The sequence below is a fragment of the Calliphora vicina genome, chromosome 1 (assembly GCF_958450345.1).
Source record: "Calliphora vicina chromosome 1, idCalVici1.1, whole genome shotgun sequence".
NCBI lineage: Eukaryota > Metazoa > Arthropoda > Insecta > Diptera > Calliphoridae > Calliphora > Calliphora vicina.
In genome coordinates, this window is record NC_088780.1 from 104,971,943 (window position 1) to 104,986,158 (window position 14,216).

Consider the following 14,216-nt stretch of genomic DNA (forward strand, 5'->3'; position numbering starts at 1 on the left):
TAAATTCGCTAATAACTTGGCCAATAAGCGTTTAATAAAGAAAAGCAGCTCGATCTGTGATCACTCATATTTCTGAACAAAAAGCGATTTTTTATATAAAAACTCAAAATATCTAAATTCGCTAATAACTTGGCCAATAAGCGTTTAATAAAGAAAAGCAGCTCGATCTGTGATCACTCATATTTCTGAACAAAAAGCGATTTTTTATATAAAAACACAAAATATCTAAATTTGCTAACAATGTGGCCAATAAGCGTTTAATCAAGAAAAGGAGCTCGATCTGTGATCACTCATATTTCTGAACAAAAAGCGATTTTTTATATAAAAACTCAAAATATCTAAATTCGTTTGGAGCTTGGCCAATAAGCGTTTTTTTTAATTTAACAGGACAACGTCTGTCGGGTCATCTAATTTTTAATACAGAAAAGTTATCGATATCTTTAGTTTTCTATAGAAAATTTATCTATAACTTTAGTTTTCTAACGAATAGTTATCGATAACTTTATTTTTCTACAGAAAAGTTATCGATAACTTTAGTTTTCTACAAAAAAGTTATCGATAAATTAAGTTTTCTATAGAAAAGTTATCGATAACTTTATTTTTCTATAGAGAAGTTATCGATAACGTTAGTATTCTATAGAAAAGTTGTCGATAACGTTAGTTTTCTATAGAAAACGTCAGATGATGTATCTTTTGAACGTGGTTTTTTAAACGTTTTATTTTTGCTTCGAAATGTCAAACTTTGTGCTAACAAAACTTCATATGCGGGAAGTTTTGCTTTACTTCTTTAATTTGCATCTGAAGCTCACGGCTTACACGTTAAAGGTGAATGTGTTCCATCTGTTTTAGCATGCGAGAGATGATTTGTTCTGTTCAGAGGTGGTGACTGAAGACAAAGATCGCCCAGGCCAGTCAAAAAAGTTTTAAAACTTTTTACTCCACGAAGATTGTTAACGAAATAATTTTTAATAATATGATCAAATAAGCTTTACAAAGTATTTCGTTAAAACCGATTAACCGCCTTAAAAAATACGGTTTATCAAAAAACCGAATAGTTTAAGAAACCCGAAACCGGTTGATTTTACAAAGATGAAAAAAACCGGTTTACCTGTTTTCGGTTTTGAATACTCTAGTGTGAATATAATAGTATTTATAATTAAATGTTTAATAGTTATTGCTATTGAAATAGTTCATAAATTCCCTTAGCAGTTTAAGTTCTTGTGACACACTTTAAACTAAAACCCCAACAGATTTTAATAGAAAATAACTATAAATATTTATGAAACAAAAAAAAAATCTAGAGGAATTCTTATTAAACAAACACACTATTTTTCTTTTCTAAATCACTGAACATAGAGATAATATTTTTATATGCAATTCTCTTAATATTTCAACGTATGCATATAACTATCTGACTAAATACTTGCTTACTTGCAGCCCATGATACAACCAACTTACACAAGGGGAAATTATACGCTTTATTATGCCACTAGTACAACAACAACAACAGTAGCAACGGACTCATCATCAACAATAACAACAACTACATCGTCATCTATAGCTGGAGTAGCAGGCGTAAGAGCACCCTCATCATCATCAGCGAAATCATTAAAACACAAAGGAAATAGACGAAAAGCATTCGTAAAAACCACAACAAATGCTCCCTACAAAACACCACCAGCACCTGCATCGGTAGCCAAGGCTTTGAGGCAAACAAGAAGAACCTCAGCCAAGTCATCGCCGTCATTGTATTCAGCGTCGTCATTGTATAATTCATTTAATCCATATGATCCCTACTATGCGCATTTACAAAATCATAATACGGATAATAAAAGTGTAAGTAATCGGGTTGTTGTTGATACTGATGATAGTAATGCTCCTGCTGACATTAACAACAACAAAAACAAACACTATACGAACAATGAAGATGAGGATGATGCTGACGCAGGAAATAATAGTAAGATTTCTGTAGCTGATGCTGCTGATGATGATGATGAATACACTTTAACAACAAGTGACAGTTCAGAAAGTAGTAGTATACGTTACAATAATGATCCAACATCAGCCTTGTATTACGACACAGCAGACTCAGGTAGAGTGGTGGGGCAGGATAATAGAGCCCTACCAACTACATCAACCTATAGCACCTCGTCATCGTCATCGGCATTTAATTCGTATACAACACCACCAGCCTGTCCCTGGAAGTGTGAGTTAACAAATGATCGTGGTTATGTTTTATACTCTGCTCTGGGATCCTTTTACATACCGATGTTTGTCATGTTGTTCTTCTATTGGCGCATCTATCGGGCAGCTGTACGCACAACACGTGCCATTAATCAGGGTTTCAAGACTACAAAGGGTAAGTGGCAGCAATGATGATGATAATCTACTCTAATGAAGTGAAATGAATGAGTGAATATTGCACAGTGGTAGGTAGGAAGAGAAAAAGTTAAGGTTTTTCATTTTGTTCAGTGATGAAGCACACATTTGGTTAAATGGCTGTGTTAGTAAATAGAATAGGCGCTTTTGGATGATATTCTTTAAGCCATTGTTGAAACTACATTACAGAACTCACTTTTTTGTGCGCTTTACGGGCCTGTGGTATCATTGTCAGAACGTTCCAATCAACGGTGAGCGGTATAGTGACATGTTTACAAAGTTTTGTGTGCTTCAATTAGAACGCAATTGTATTGAAGTCATATGGTTTCTGCAGGAAGGTGTCGCAGAGCTTGATTCAATTAATTTACAGAGAGAAACAATTGGCAAACGAATAATTTCATGAAATGAACCTGTTAATTGGCAACCCCGATCATGTGCTTTGACAACATTAGATTATTTTCTTTGAGAATATGTAAAGTCACAGGTTTAGGAAGGTAAACCAGAAACGATTGAGCACTTGAAAGCGAATATTAGACGCGTGATTGGAAAAATAAAGCCTTAAATACTGCAAAGGGTGCGTGAGAATTGGACCTCTAGGTTATGCCTTTTACGCGCCAGCCCGAAATTATATTTAAACATTAATGCCATAAAATTATCTAATTAATAAAGCCAAGGTAATGGATATTATTTCGAATTTATTTCAATGTAAAGTTCTCCGCCTCTATCAGAAAAGTAAAAATTCCGCTGCTGAACTTAATTATTTGACACTCTAGATATATAAGGTCAAAGGTCACTAAACTTTTTATAGCCCTTAGGGTATATAGAAATTTCTTAAGCCATCAATAGCACAGGTCAACAGCAAAAAAAGGCTTCACTACCCATTATATAGATTTGATGCATCATGGTTACCTAAGTACAAAATTGGTAAAATTTTTAAATTCTATGGATCGATTTTTTTTGTAAAATTGTGAATTTTCAGATGTTTCTCCACATAATTTATGATAACACATTTTACATGTGTTTTGTTTTTGTTAAAATTTTTGTTACAATCACAAAACACATGTAAAATTTACACTCAAAGTACACGCTTGTACGCACAATTTTCTGAAAATAAGCGAATTAACTTAATTGTGAATAAATTCGAAAATAATCCATAGATTTTTATGATCGATATCTCATTTTGTTCCTATTACATGTGGCTATGCGATAAAATAATAAATCTAAACAATTTCCGCCGTTGTTGATTTTTTATGATTTTTTTAAAACAAAAAAATTGGATATTTTTACATAAAAAATATATTTTTTGCTTCAATTTGTTATTATAACTCCGAAACTACTGAGCCGATTAACACGCAATATATATGTGAAAATTTGTTCATAGCCATAGGGAAAATGTTTTCAAAATTCAATCAATCGAAAGAAGAACATTAACTACTCAATTTTATGTATATCAAACAAAAAAGTAAAATTTTTGTGAATATGAGCGAAATCACTTCATTGTGAATAAATTCGAAATGAATAAATCGATTTTTATCTCAATATCTCATTTTGTTGCTATTATATGCAGCTTTGTAATAGTGCAGCGGTAAAGTAATAAACTTGAACAAGTTCTGCCGTTTTCGATTTTTCATGAGTTTCTTAAAACACAAAAATTAGCAATTTTCACGTAAAAAATATATTATTTGCTTCAATTTGTTATTATAACTCCGAAACTACTGAGCCGATTACAACGCAATAATAACCAGATTAAATATTATGTAAATATTAATTTTTAAGTTGACTTCAATAATATCGGAGTAACCGTTTTTGAGTTATCATAAATTATGTTGAGATACATTTGAAAAAATGCACAATTTTAGAAAAAAAAAATTTTTTAAAAAATCTATCCATAGAATTTTAAATTTTTAACATTTTTGTACTACTGGAACCACAATACATCAAAATTGAGTAGTGGTTTAAAAAGCCTCCAAAATTTTTTCGATTTTCTTGCCCTGTGTAATCAATAAATTTTATATCTATTTCTTTCTATGACAAACTTTACTATTTTCTCCTATTCTCCACCACTGTGCACTTTCCTGTTAATTAAACAAAAACATATTCATGTTTAGCTTAACACTTTCTCACACACATTTAAATATTTTCTTTGTATTTCAAGTAAAAACGTAGTAGTTTTTTTTCATAAGTAGAGCAGTTTCTTTCTTTAACCTCTAGATTGTAATTTTGTTTTTTTTTAACTTTTATATTAAAATTAAAAATAAATTTCTTACACCCCCACATCTTTCAGACACAACATTTGGTTTGTTGGCAACACTTACTTGGCTTTTTATCGTTCATACAATTTTACCTGTAAATTTATTTAACAATTCTTCTGTTCATAACTTTAAATACACCTAAAAGTGTCTGTCTTTATAAAACATTTCTTTCTTTTTTTTTTTGCGTATGTGTAAAAAATTTCAACATTCAAAGTCACTTGTACAATAACAGATTTGTCCTTAATTTTCCCAAAAACTAGATTCTATTGGTATATGGAAATTGGAAATGGTTTCAATAATAATATACATACATATAAGGCAACATATATATTTCTTCTTATCTAACATCATTTGTATGTAACTATGTGTGCATCACACACACATTTCGTCCTGTAATTGGTCTCATTTGTATAAACATATTGTGAATAATGTAACAAACTTGCAAAAGAAAAACCCTCAACCTTTACACCTACATACATATCCATGACACAACCATGATCAAACATGTTTATTTAGCAGATTTATAAAAAAAATCAAAGAAATCTTAAGTAGCAGATCATATTTGTACATTTGAAACATGTCATTCATTCAAAAAAACAAATAAATTTGTTCCTTTCATTTCACAAAACATGGGTCGACCTAATGACATTAACTGTGTAGATTTTTTAATGTTTTATATACAAAGTGTTTGAAAAAGAAGCCAGAAAAAAAAAGAAAATTAATTTAATGGTTCGAAATTTGACACAATGTGGTAAGTATTAAAAGCAGATGGAAATTTCCAATTTAAAGTGTTTTCAAAATAAAATGAAATTTATAATAAGTGTTAAGGAAAAAGTGTAAAATAAGTACATAGATGCATATAAACAAAGTTAAATCAATCCATATCAATCAATAATTAGAATTAATTGAAAACTTAAACTGAATAAATTTGATACCCAAATTGAGATCATTACAATTAAGCGTACTTAATAAATTTGCATAACTATTTGAAATAACCAAATTTAAGCCACTTTGCTTAGTATCCAAGTAGTTGTTTATGTAACTTAATCTATTATTAACACTATCGAGCTTTGATAATTGATCAATACTGTCATATGTTTTTTAGAAAAGGCGCCGAATAATAAAACGAGGTGCACCATCTCCCTCTAATTGGAGATTTAATCTTCCTCTCGAAATAATATTTTAAAGAATACAAAAGTTGTACTTCCACTGGGGAATCTATGGGTCCATTTTAAATCCACTTAAGAAGAGTATGGTAACTACAGTTTTTCACGGGAATTCCCGGGAATTCCCGGGAATTCCGCAATATTTCCATTCCCGAAATCCCAGGAAATTGTACGAGAATACCCGGGAATTATTTTCCTTAGTTTTAATTGATGTTTTTTGAACTTGGCTTTCTCTAAAAGATGCTTAAAGCTCCAAAACTAATGCAGAAGAATCATACAACAAAAAAGATTTAACCCAAATAGACCAATAACAAGTTCATAATTCAAATTATTCCAAAAAATCCTGAAGAATTCTATTCCGATCGAAAATGGAATTATTTTAGTATTTACATAGCTTTTTCACAAATAGTAAAAAAAATAAAACAAATAATAATGTAATAAAACTACCTTCGGTTAAATTGAATTTTGTTTAATACTATTATTTTATTTTCTTCCATTAGAACAAAATCTAATGGAAATTGAAGTAATTCCGATATAAATGACAAATGGTGACAGGTTTGTATATAACCAAAATTAGAAATCTAGTCAGTTTACCTCTTTATATTAAATTTTTATTGAATTTTTTTATTTGTATCCAATTATTATATTAAAACCAAAGACATTTTTTAGATTTTTAACGAAGCTTACATTCTTAAAATTCAATAATGTGTTCTATGCGGGAATACCCGGGATCCCGGGAAATTTCAAAATTAATCCCAATTTCCAGGGAAATGAAAATGTGCCGGAAAAGAAAAAGTATAATTCCAATGGAAAAAAGACAGATAAAATTATGATAATAATATCAGATTGTCCTAGAACACAGCACAGCCATCAATATATACCAATCCAAAAAATTATAATTTGTTCTGCAGTTTTCTTTTTCCTTTTTTATATGAAAATTTTTTGGTTTGGTGGGGGGTGTTTAATCCTATTTCACATCCTCTGGATCCGCGACTGCCAATACCTCATGGATTTGTTGACCTAACCACTAAGATCTGTGGCGTTGGAATTCCGGTTTCCACAGTTTCCAAGTCCTTTTTGTACCCGCACATTTAATTTACCAGCTCAGCAATGACTCAGTCCAACCAGCACTGTGGTTCCAAAGCAAAATCTATGTGGACAAAATTATTTGGCGTTCTTTTTATATAGAATTGGTGTCTCAGATTCCAAAAGAAAACAATCAAAAGATAAATATAAACTTTTTTCAAGTTACATATATAAAAACCATTAATAAAAAAAAACTTAAAAAAATCATGTGTTTCTGAAAATAAATTTTTAAAAAGATCTGTATTTACTATATTTCACGTTACAATAGGGTCTAGATATATAAAAATCAATAATAAATAAAGAAATATTTCTAAAAATTCCATTCCGTAAAAATTAAAAAAAGGTATTTCGGCGGGTGCTGGCGGCTACAATTTTTTTACAAGGACATTCCCCAGAAGTTTCTTTAAATCATGTATATAGTCATAGTACGGGCTTCGACGATCTTTTTTTTGGCAAGCTATATAATATTCTTAGAAAAAAAATATCAGTGTATTTGAGACCCAAGTTTAAAGGACTATATCAGGAAAATGTAGAGGCTATATCAATGTTTATTTACGTTTTGAAGTGTGAATTTCTATGTGGTAAAACAATATATGTAATTTAGTCAAGCAGTAAAATAATAAAAAAACACTCTGCTACAAAATGACACTTTTTGTCAGAACTTGAAAAGCCACCTAGTGGAGGTAGTAGCCTAGGTGAGGAAATACTAAGTAAAACCGTTTTCAATGATTTTGAAACACCCTCAAAATTTTTAGTTATTTTGAAAAAACTGTTTTAGGGTCGGTCGTAGTACCTCTAACTCACACATTTCAAAACTTTAAACAATTATAGCTATGTAAAGAATTAGCTTTCATAAAATGTATGTATAAGATCTATATTCCTAGAAATTGTTTAAGTTTTTATAAATAGTTTGGCTTTCTTTTTTATTTTTTTTCCTAATTTTTCAAATTCAACAATAGTTATTTTAAATTTTGTCTATGAAACCATATTTTTTTTTGCATAGTAATTTATAGACAATTTTATGTAGACAAAAACAGGATATTAGTTTTTAAAGTCGGTTTATACTTGCAAATGTTATTAAACTTTTTCGAAAAAAGTTCCACAAAATTTACCTTGTAAATAAAAAAATTGTAGAAAAATTTTTTTAAAAAATTTTTTTTTTTTATTCATATGGGCTGGGGGCGAAAATACTAAAAAAGGTGTTAATGAAAAGTTGAATAACTTTTACAATTTTTTCCTTAATAAATTGGTATAAATTTGTATAAGGTTCCATATAAAAATAAGCAATGAAAAGCAATTAAAATCAAAAAAGTTGATAAATTTTGTTTTTCTTTTAGATATTCTTAACAAAACAATTCTTATAACTAACAAATGTATAAAAAATGCACGTCATTTTAAAGCGTAATCAGTTTTCTTTTTAAGCCCGTTAAAAAATTTAAAGTCGGACAGAGACTGACTGAGTTACAGATCGATAAGTTCACGGACATAACTGAAAACGTTTTTTCAGAATAACTTCTGAATTTGAGGGTGTTTTGGAAACTTTTTGACACAATTTCAAATGTACTCAGCAAGCCCTATAACCTACGCTAGGTCGTTTTCCTAGTTTTTTTCCATCGTAGCACCGTGAAATTAACGAAAATATGATTCAAAATTTTTTGAATTTCTGGCGCTTCTTTCAAGAAAACGAAATGTCCAATTGAAAACCCCATCTGTATTGGAGGAGAGCAGATTGTCAGCTATCGAAAAAACTTCGTTTTTCCAAATTCTGATGATACCGATTTTTATAATTTTGTCCACCTAGATTTTGATTTGGAACCACAGTGACCAGGTTCGATTCAGAGGTTTGCTTTCTTTGAAATAAAAACAGGAATAAATATTCAAAACAAATGTTTTATTAAAGAAACCTTAATCTACTTATTAACTACTTAAATCTGGGAAGATATTCAGCAATTTAAATTCGTTACACAATGAAACTTAGTAGCGGAGGGACGGTAGAACTTATAGGATGTTCAAACGGTGGAGTCGGTACGGCTGACTGGTTAGCGTTGGGCTGATAGGCAAGGAAAGAGAAAAACCAAGATATGAATTGTGGTATAGTTCGGTTTGTTTAGCAGCCGACTACCTTTAACTATGCAGAAATGAACGATAGAGTTTCTACTCATTTTACGATCTATATTCGAAATCCGCTCTTGAATTCGGATACGGATACGATATACGCATGTAAGAAGAATTCGTAAGTTCTTACAATCGGCTAATCTACAATGCAGTCGAGAAGAATTCGGAGGTTCTGGAATACGGCTACAACTACTAAAAAACTACGATTGAAAGAAAAATTCGGAAGTTCTTATAATCGGCTAAACTAAAACGAAGTCAAGTAGAATTGGAAAACTCTTGAATACGGCTACGACTACTAAAAATATTGTAACGGCCATTTAACGAATATATAAATTAAGTTACTGCCATAATGGGAGTGGCTTAGGACCAGTAGATTTTAAAACCATATTGTATAAGTAGTATATTTTTTAAAAAAAGAATTTTTCTCCAAAAAATTATAAAAAATATAAAATGTTCAAGTCAATTTATTTGACATTTAGAGAAGACATGAATCACCTCACCCCCAGAGAGGGAGTTGCCTAGGACTAGTAGATTCTAAAACTATATTGTTTATGTCTAGCTGCACACAGTGGGGCAGAATCAAAATTTTTAGAAAATAAAATTAACATTTCTAAACGGCTGGTCCGATCGGGATAAAGTTTGACGTAGCCAAGGAGTATTCGTGTTTAAGTTATTAAAATGGGCCAAAAAAACTGATCCAGTGGCGGCACTATAGGGGCTCAAAGTACCTTGGACATGTAAAAATTTTGTTTCCCAACCGATTTCAAAGATTTTTATATTTTGGGAGCGCTCGGCAAGACCTAGAAAAAACATGCTATTTATCTCTTATAATTTCCGAATTATAGGCATTACAAAATTCAAATTTTAAAATTTTGCCATACCTTGATCCGCTTTTTTAAAAATATAGGTCGTATTTTTGGACCGAAAGGACTGAATTTTTTTTGTTGGTTAGACAACAAAAGACTTCAAAGCAATATTAATTATGGATCCAAAACAAAACGATTTTTAATTTAAAAATTACAAAAATAGTAGATTTTTGCTGTTGGCTGTTTTTTGGGCGAAAAGGTGACTTAACTCTTTTTTATTAAAAATAAACTTTCTTTAAGAACATATAACAATTTTATATTTGTCTGTAAGATATCTTTACGGAAAACACTTTGATATAAAAAACATGTCCTATTTTTCGAATATGTCGCCACTACGCAATTCGGAATGTGACCTATTTATTATCAAAATTTCAATTTTGGGCCACATGTTCTAAAATCCCAAAGCTGGGATCTGAAAACGGAATGCAGCTTTTGAAACCTTGATGTATTCCCTATTTATCCCCAAAGTAATATTCCAGTCCCGAAAGAATTGTGGACCCTAAGGGTAAAATTGTAAAAAAATTTATTTTTTAAATTTTCAGGAATTGCGGGATTCCCTTTGACAATTTTTTTTACACTTTGTGATTTAGAATGACAAATATAAAAATCTTTGAAATCGGATAGGAATCACAAAAATAGCATGTGTTTAAAAAATTTACATGTCAGAGGTACCCTATTTTGAGCCCCCATAGCGCTGCCCCTGGATCACTTGTTGGACTCATTTTAATAACTTAAACTCGAATACTCCATGGCTATACCCCGATCGGACCAGCCGTTTAGGAATGCCAGATTTAATATCACAAAATTTTGATTCTGCCCCACTGTGTATCAGTAGCATGAAATATGGAAAATTATGAAAGATTACACCTTAAAAAAATCAAAGATGTGAAATCACTGACTGTATGTGGCACCGTCTTATTAAAACCACATGTCGTCCACATCAAACACGACCAATTGAGGCAGAAAGAAGTCTGTTATCAGGTTGAGCACCAGTAAAATTAACTGCTTAATTAGAGTAGGACCCATATTGAATCCTGCTCAAAATGCGATCAAAACAGTGACATGCTGTATGTATTTGTATTTAGACAATCCCCAAACGGAGGTGCAACTGTTCGATTTTGAACTTTTTAAATATTATTTAGCAATGAAAATTCATTAATCTCTTGTGTAATACTCAATATTTAGTAGTCCACAACTAGTTTTTTGTTGGCAGCACTTTACTGCCCAAAGGTTAACAATTTCAAGCCTTGAGTAAATTTAGGGATACACTTTACATACTTTACTCCTTACTAATATAAATTATAATAATTTCGTAGTAGTAAATATCTAAGTAATTTCCCTCTTATCCCAAAAGTCAACCCTTATTTAGCCCAAAGACAATAAATTATAATTTACTTTCTAAACGACTTAAATTGAATTTGCTATAAATCCAACCACTAAACAATTAAATTTGTACCTTTTGCAATATTTAATTTAAAGGTAAAGTGAAGAACAACAAAAAAAATCAATTTGTAACCCTTTTATCAGTTTAACGCCAACAGAAAAAGAAAATAAGGAAAGTTGGAAAACAAAAATTCAGAAACATGGCCTACAGACACAAATATAAGAGAAACAATGGAAAATGTCAAGAGCATAAAATATTGAAATACAAACACACACATATACTCAGGCACTTAAACAAACAGACACTCACGAAAACATTTATACAATCAAGAAAAACTAAAGACCGTTAAAGATATACAGATACACACAGTTAAACACGCAGCCAGATAAAGGAGGCCTTTTTCAACACATTTAAAGAGAAACACACAGACAAGGCCAAAGGAAACAGTAGAAGGATTTCGGTAAGATAAATTTAAATAAATACAGTGAAACAAAAACATACACTGAGGCTAAATATAAAGAAAACACCTTAAAGATTCCAACATACTTCTACGTACAAACTAATTCAAGAAAAGGATTCTTGAAACTCAAGGATAAACAAACACAATAACAACAAAATTAAGATTACGAGACACACAAACAAAAACATACAATTATTGTCATCATCATCACCCTTGTTTAGGCTTCATCACTGGTATTTTCTAAGTCTCAAACCAGAATAATTCAACCTTTTTGTTATTAAATATTTAACTAGATATTTTAACTTTATGCCCATACAAACGAACAACAGGTGTATAGTCATGCCCATATGGGTTTTTTTCAAAGTATTGCCCAACTTTCCCGTCTTTCTGCCAACATATGGATTCCATACCAAAAGAACTGCACATCTTTTGAGGTCAAGAACGAATCAAGCCAAATAGTAAGCGGACGAGACAAGGTCTGGACTATAAAGCGGTTGAGGCAAAACTTCTCAAACACTTCATTTAAAATACTTTTTAAGAGGTATTGCAACATGTAGGCTATCGTTATCATGATGGAATATTACGGTTTCATGTCTGGCCGCATATTCTGGTCGTTTTTCGGCTTATGATAGCTTCAAACGAATCAGATGCATTCGGTAAATTTTCCCTGTGATGGTCTGGTCAGATTTATATGGGAGCTATCCGAATTATGGACCAATATTTAAAAAATCTTGTAGCACGATTCTTGGATACAAATTACTGATCGGTGTAAAGTTTTGGTTCAGTACAGATTTTTTTTTGGATATTTGTGCAGGTTAATGTATTTTCCTGAAGTGGTTCTTATATGGAAGCTATGACCAATAATTGGCCTACCATCATAAAATTTGGTACATCGATTTTTGTATATATTGAATAAATTTGTTTCGAATTTCAACCTGATAACTGTATTTGTAACAATTTTATGAGGATTGTAGTGATTTTCTGGAGTGGACCTTATATGGGAGCTATGATTAAATATAAACCGATATTCAGAAAGTTCAGAAGTATGATTACTGGGTACAAATTACTGTTCTGTGCGTTATTTCAGGTACCGTGAAATAACCCCCAAATGAAATAAGTCCCCACGAAAAGATGAAATAACACCCAACAAATTTTTCATACAACTTAGGACTTATTTCATTATGAAAAAACTCCTAACGCATAGGGAGTTATTTCATCATTTTTTTTGTTGGGAGTTATTTCATAATGCAATAACTCCCAATGAAACAACACCCAATGAAATTTTTGTTGGGTTTTATTTCATTTTATTTTGGGAATTAGCAGTTATTTCACTGTATTGGGAGTTATTTCATTTCTGTTAATAATGTTAATAATAAATATCAAAAACTGGCTTCGCTCAGAAAAGTTTTTTGCATTGCCGGCTTTCGGCCGGGCGCAAAGGTTTTCTCCTTTGGGGTGTATCAAAAACCAGCTTCAATCAGAAAAGATTATTTTTACATCGACGGCCTTTGTCAGGTTGCAACGATTTCTTAATCTGGTGCGAAATGAAAATCGGCTTTCTAAAATATTATAAAACCTTTCTGCAATGAAAGAAATCTTTTCTGAGCGCAACCAGATTTTGATACACCCCAGAGGCGAAAACCTTAGCGCACGGCCAAAGGCCGGCAATGCAAAACAACTTTACTGAGTGAAGCCAGTTTTTGACACATCCCAGAGGAGTAAAACTTTGCGCTACGCCATAGGCCCGCAATGCAAAAAATGTTTGGTAAGCGAAGAATAATTTAATTTTTGAAGTTCCTCTTTTTAGATTATTGGGAGTAATTTCATTTTACCCTTTGGTAGTTATTTCCTTTTTCAAGTTTAGGAATTATTTCATTTTTGATGGGAATTATTTCATAGGGAGTTATTTCATTGGTAGTTATTTCATTTGGGAGCTATTTCACGGTACCGTTATTCCATTTTGATATCGATATGTTTCAAATATTTTTCGGAAATGGGCCTTATAGGGGAGCTATGACCAATTATCGGCCAATCTGCATACAATTTAGTACAGTGATTTCTATGTATATGAGTATTATTTTTGTCGAATTTTAGAATGATAAAGATATTTATAAGAGATTTATGAATACTTAACATATTTTCGGAAGTGGACCTTATATGGGAGCTATGGTCAAATCTGGACCGATATTCACAAAATCCTGTAGTATGATTTCTAGGTATAAATTATGGATCTATGTAAAATTTTGTTTTGATATTGATATTTTTAGATATTTATGTAGGTTAATGTGTTTTTTGGAAGTGGTCCTTATATGGGAGCTATAACCAATTATCGGCCGATCTTCATAGAATTAGGTACAGCGATTTTGGTATATATGGGGACTATTTATGACGAATTTCAACTTAATAGCGATATTTATAAGACATTTATGCTTATTTAAGTGATTTTCGGAAATGAACTTTATATGGGGACTACGGTCAAATATGGGCCGATCCACAAAAAATTTGGGG

General features: G+C 31.3%; 1 protein-coding gene across 1 annotated transcript in view; it reads left to right on the forward strand.

Annotated features, from left to right (window-relative positions):
* Oamb (Octopamine receptor in mushroom bodies) overlaps window positions 1-14,216 on the forward strand; it is a 130,356-nt gene that overhangs the window by 68,785 nt on the left and 47,355 nt on the right. The window contains exon 4 of the mRNA XM_065505039.1: window positions 1,438-2,359. Within this exon, the coding sequence (XP_065361111.1) occupies window positions 1,438-2,359 (922 nt within the window). The remainder of the gene's footprint in view (window positions 1-1,437; window positions 2,360-14,216) is intronic.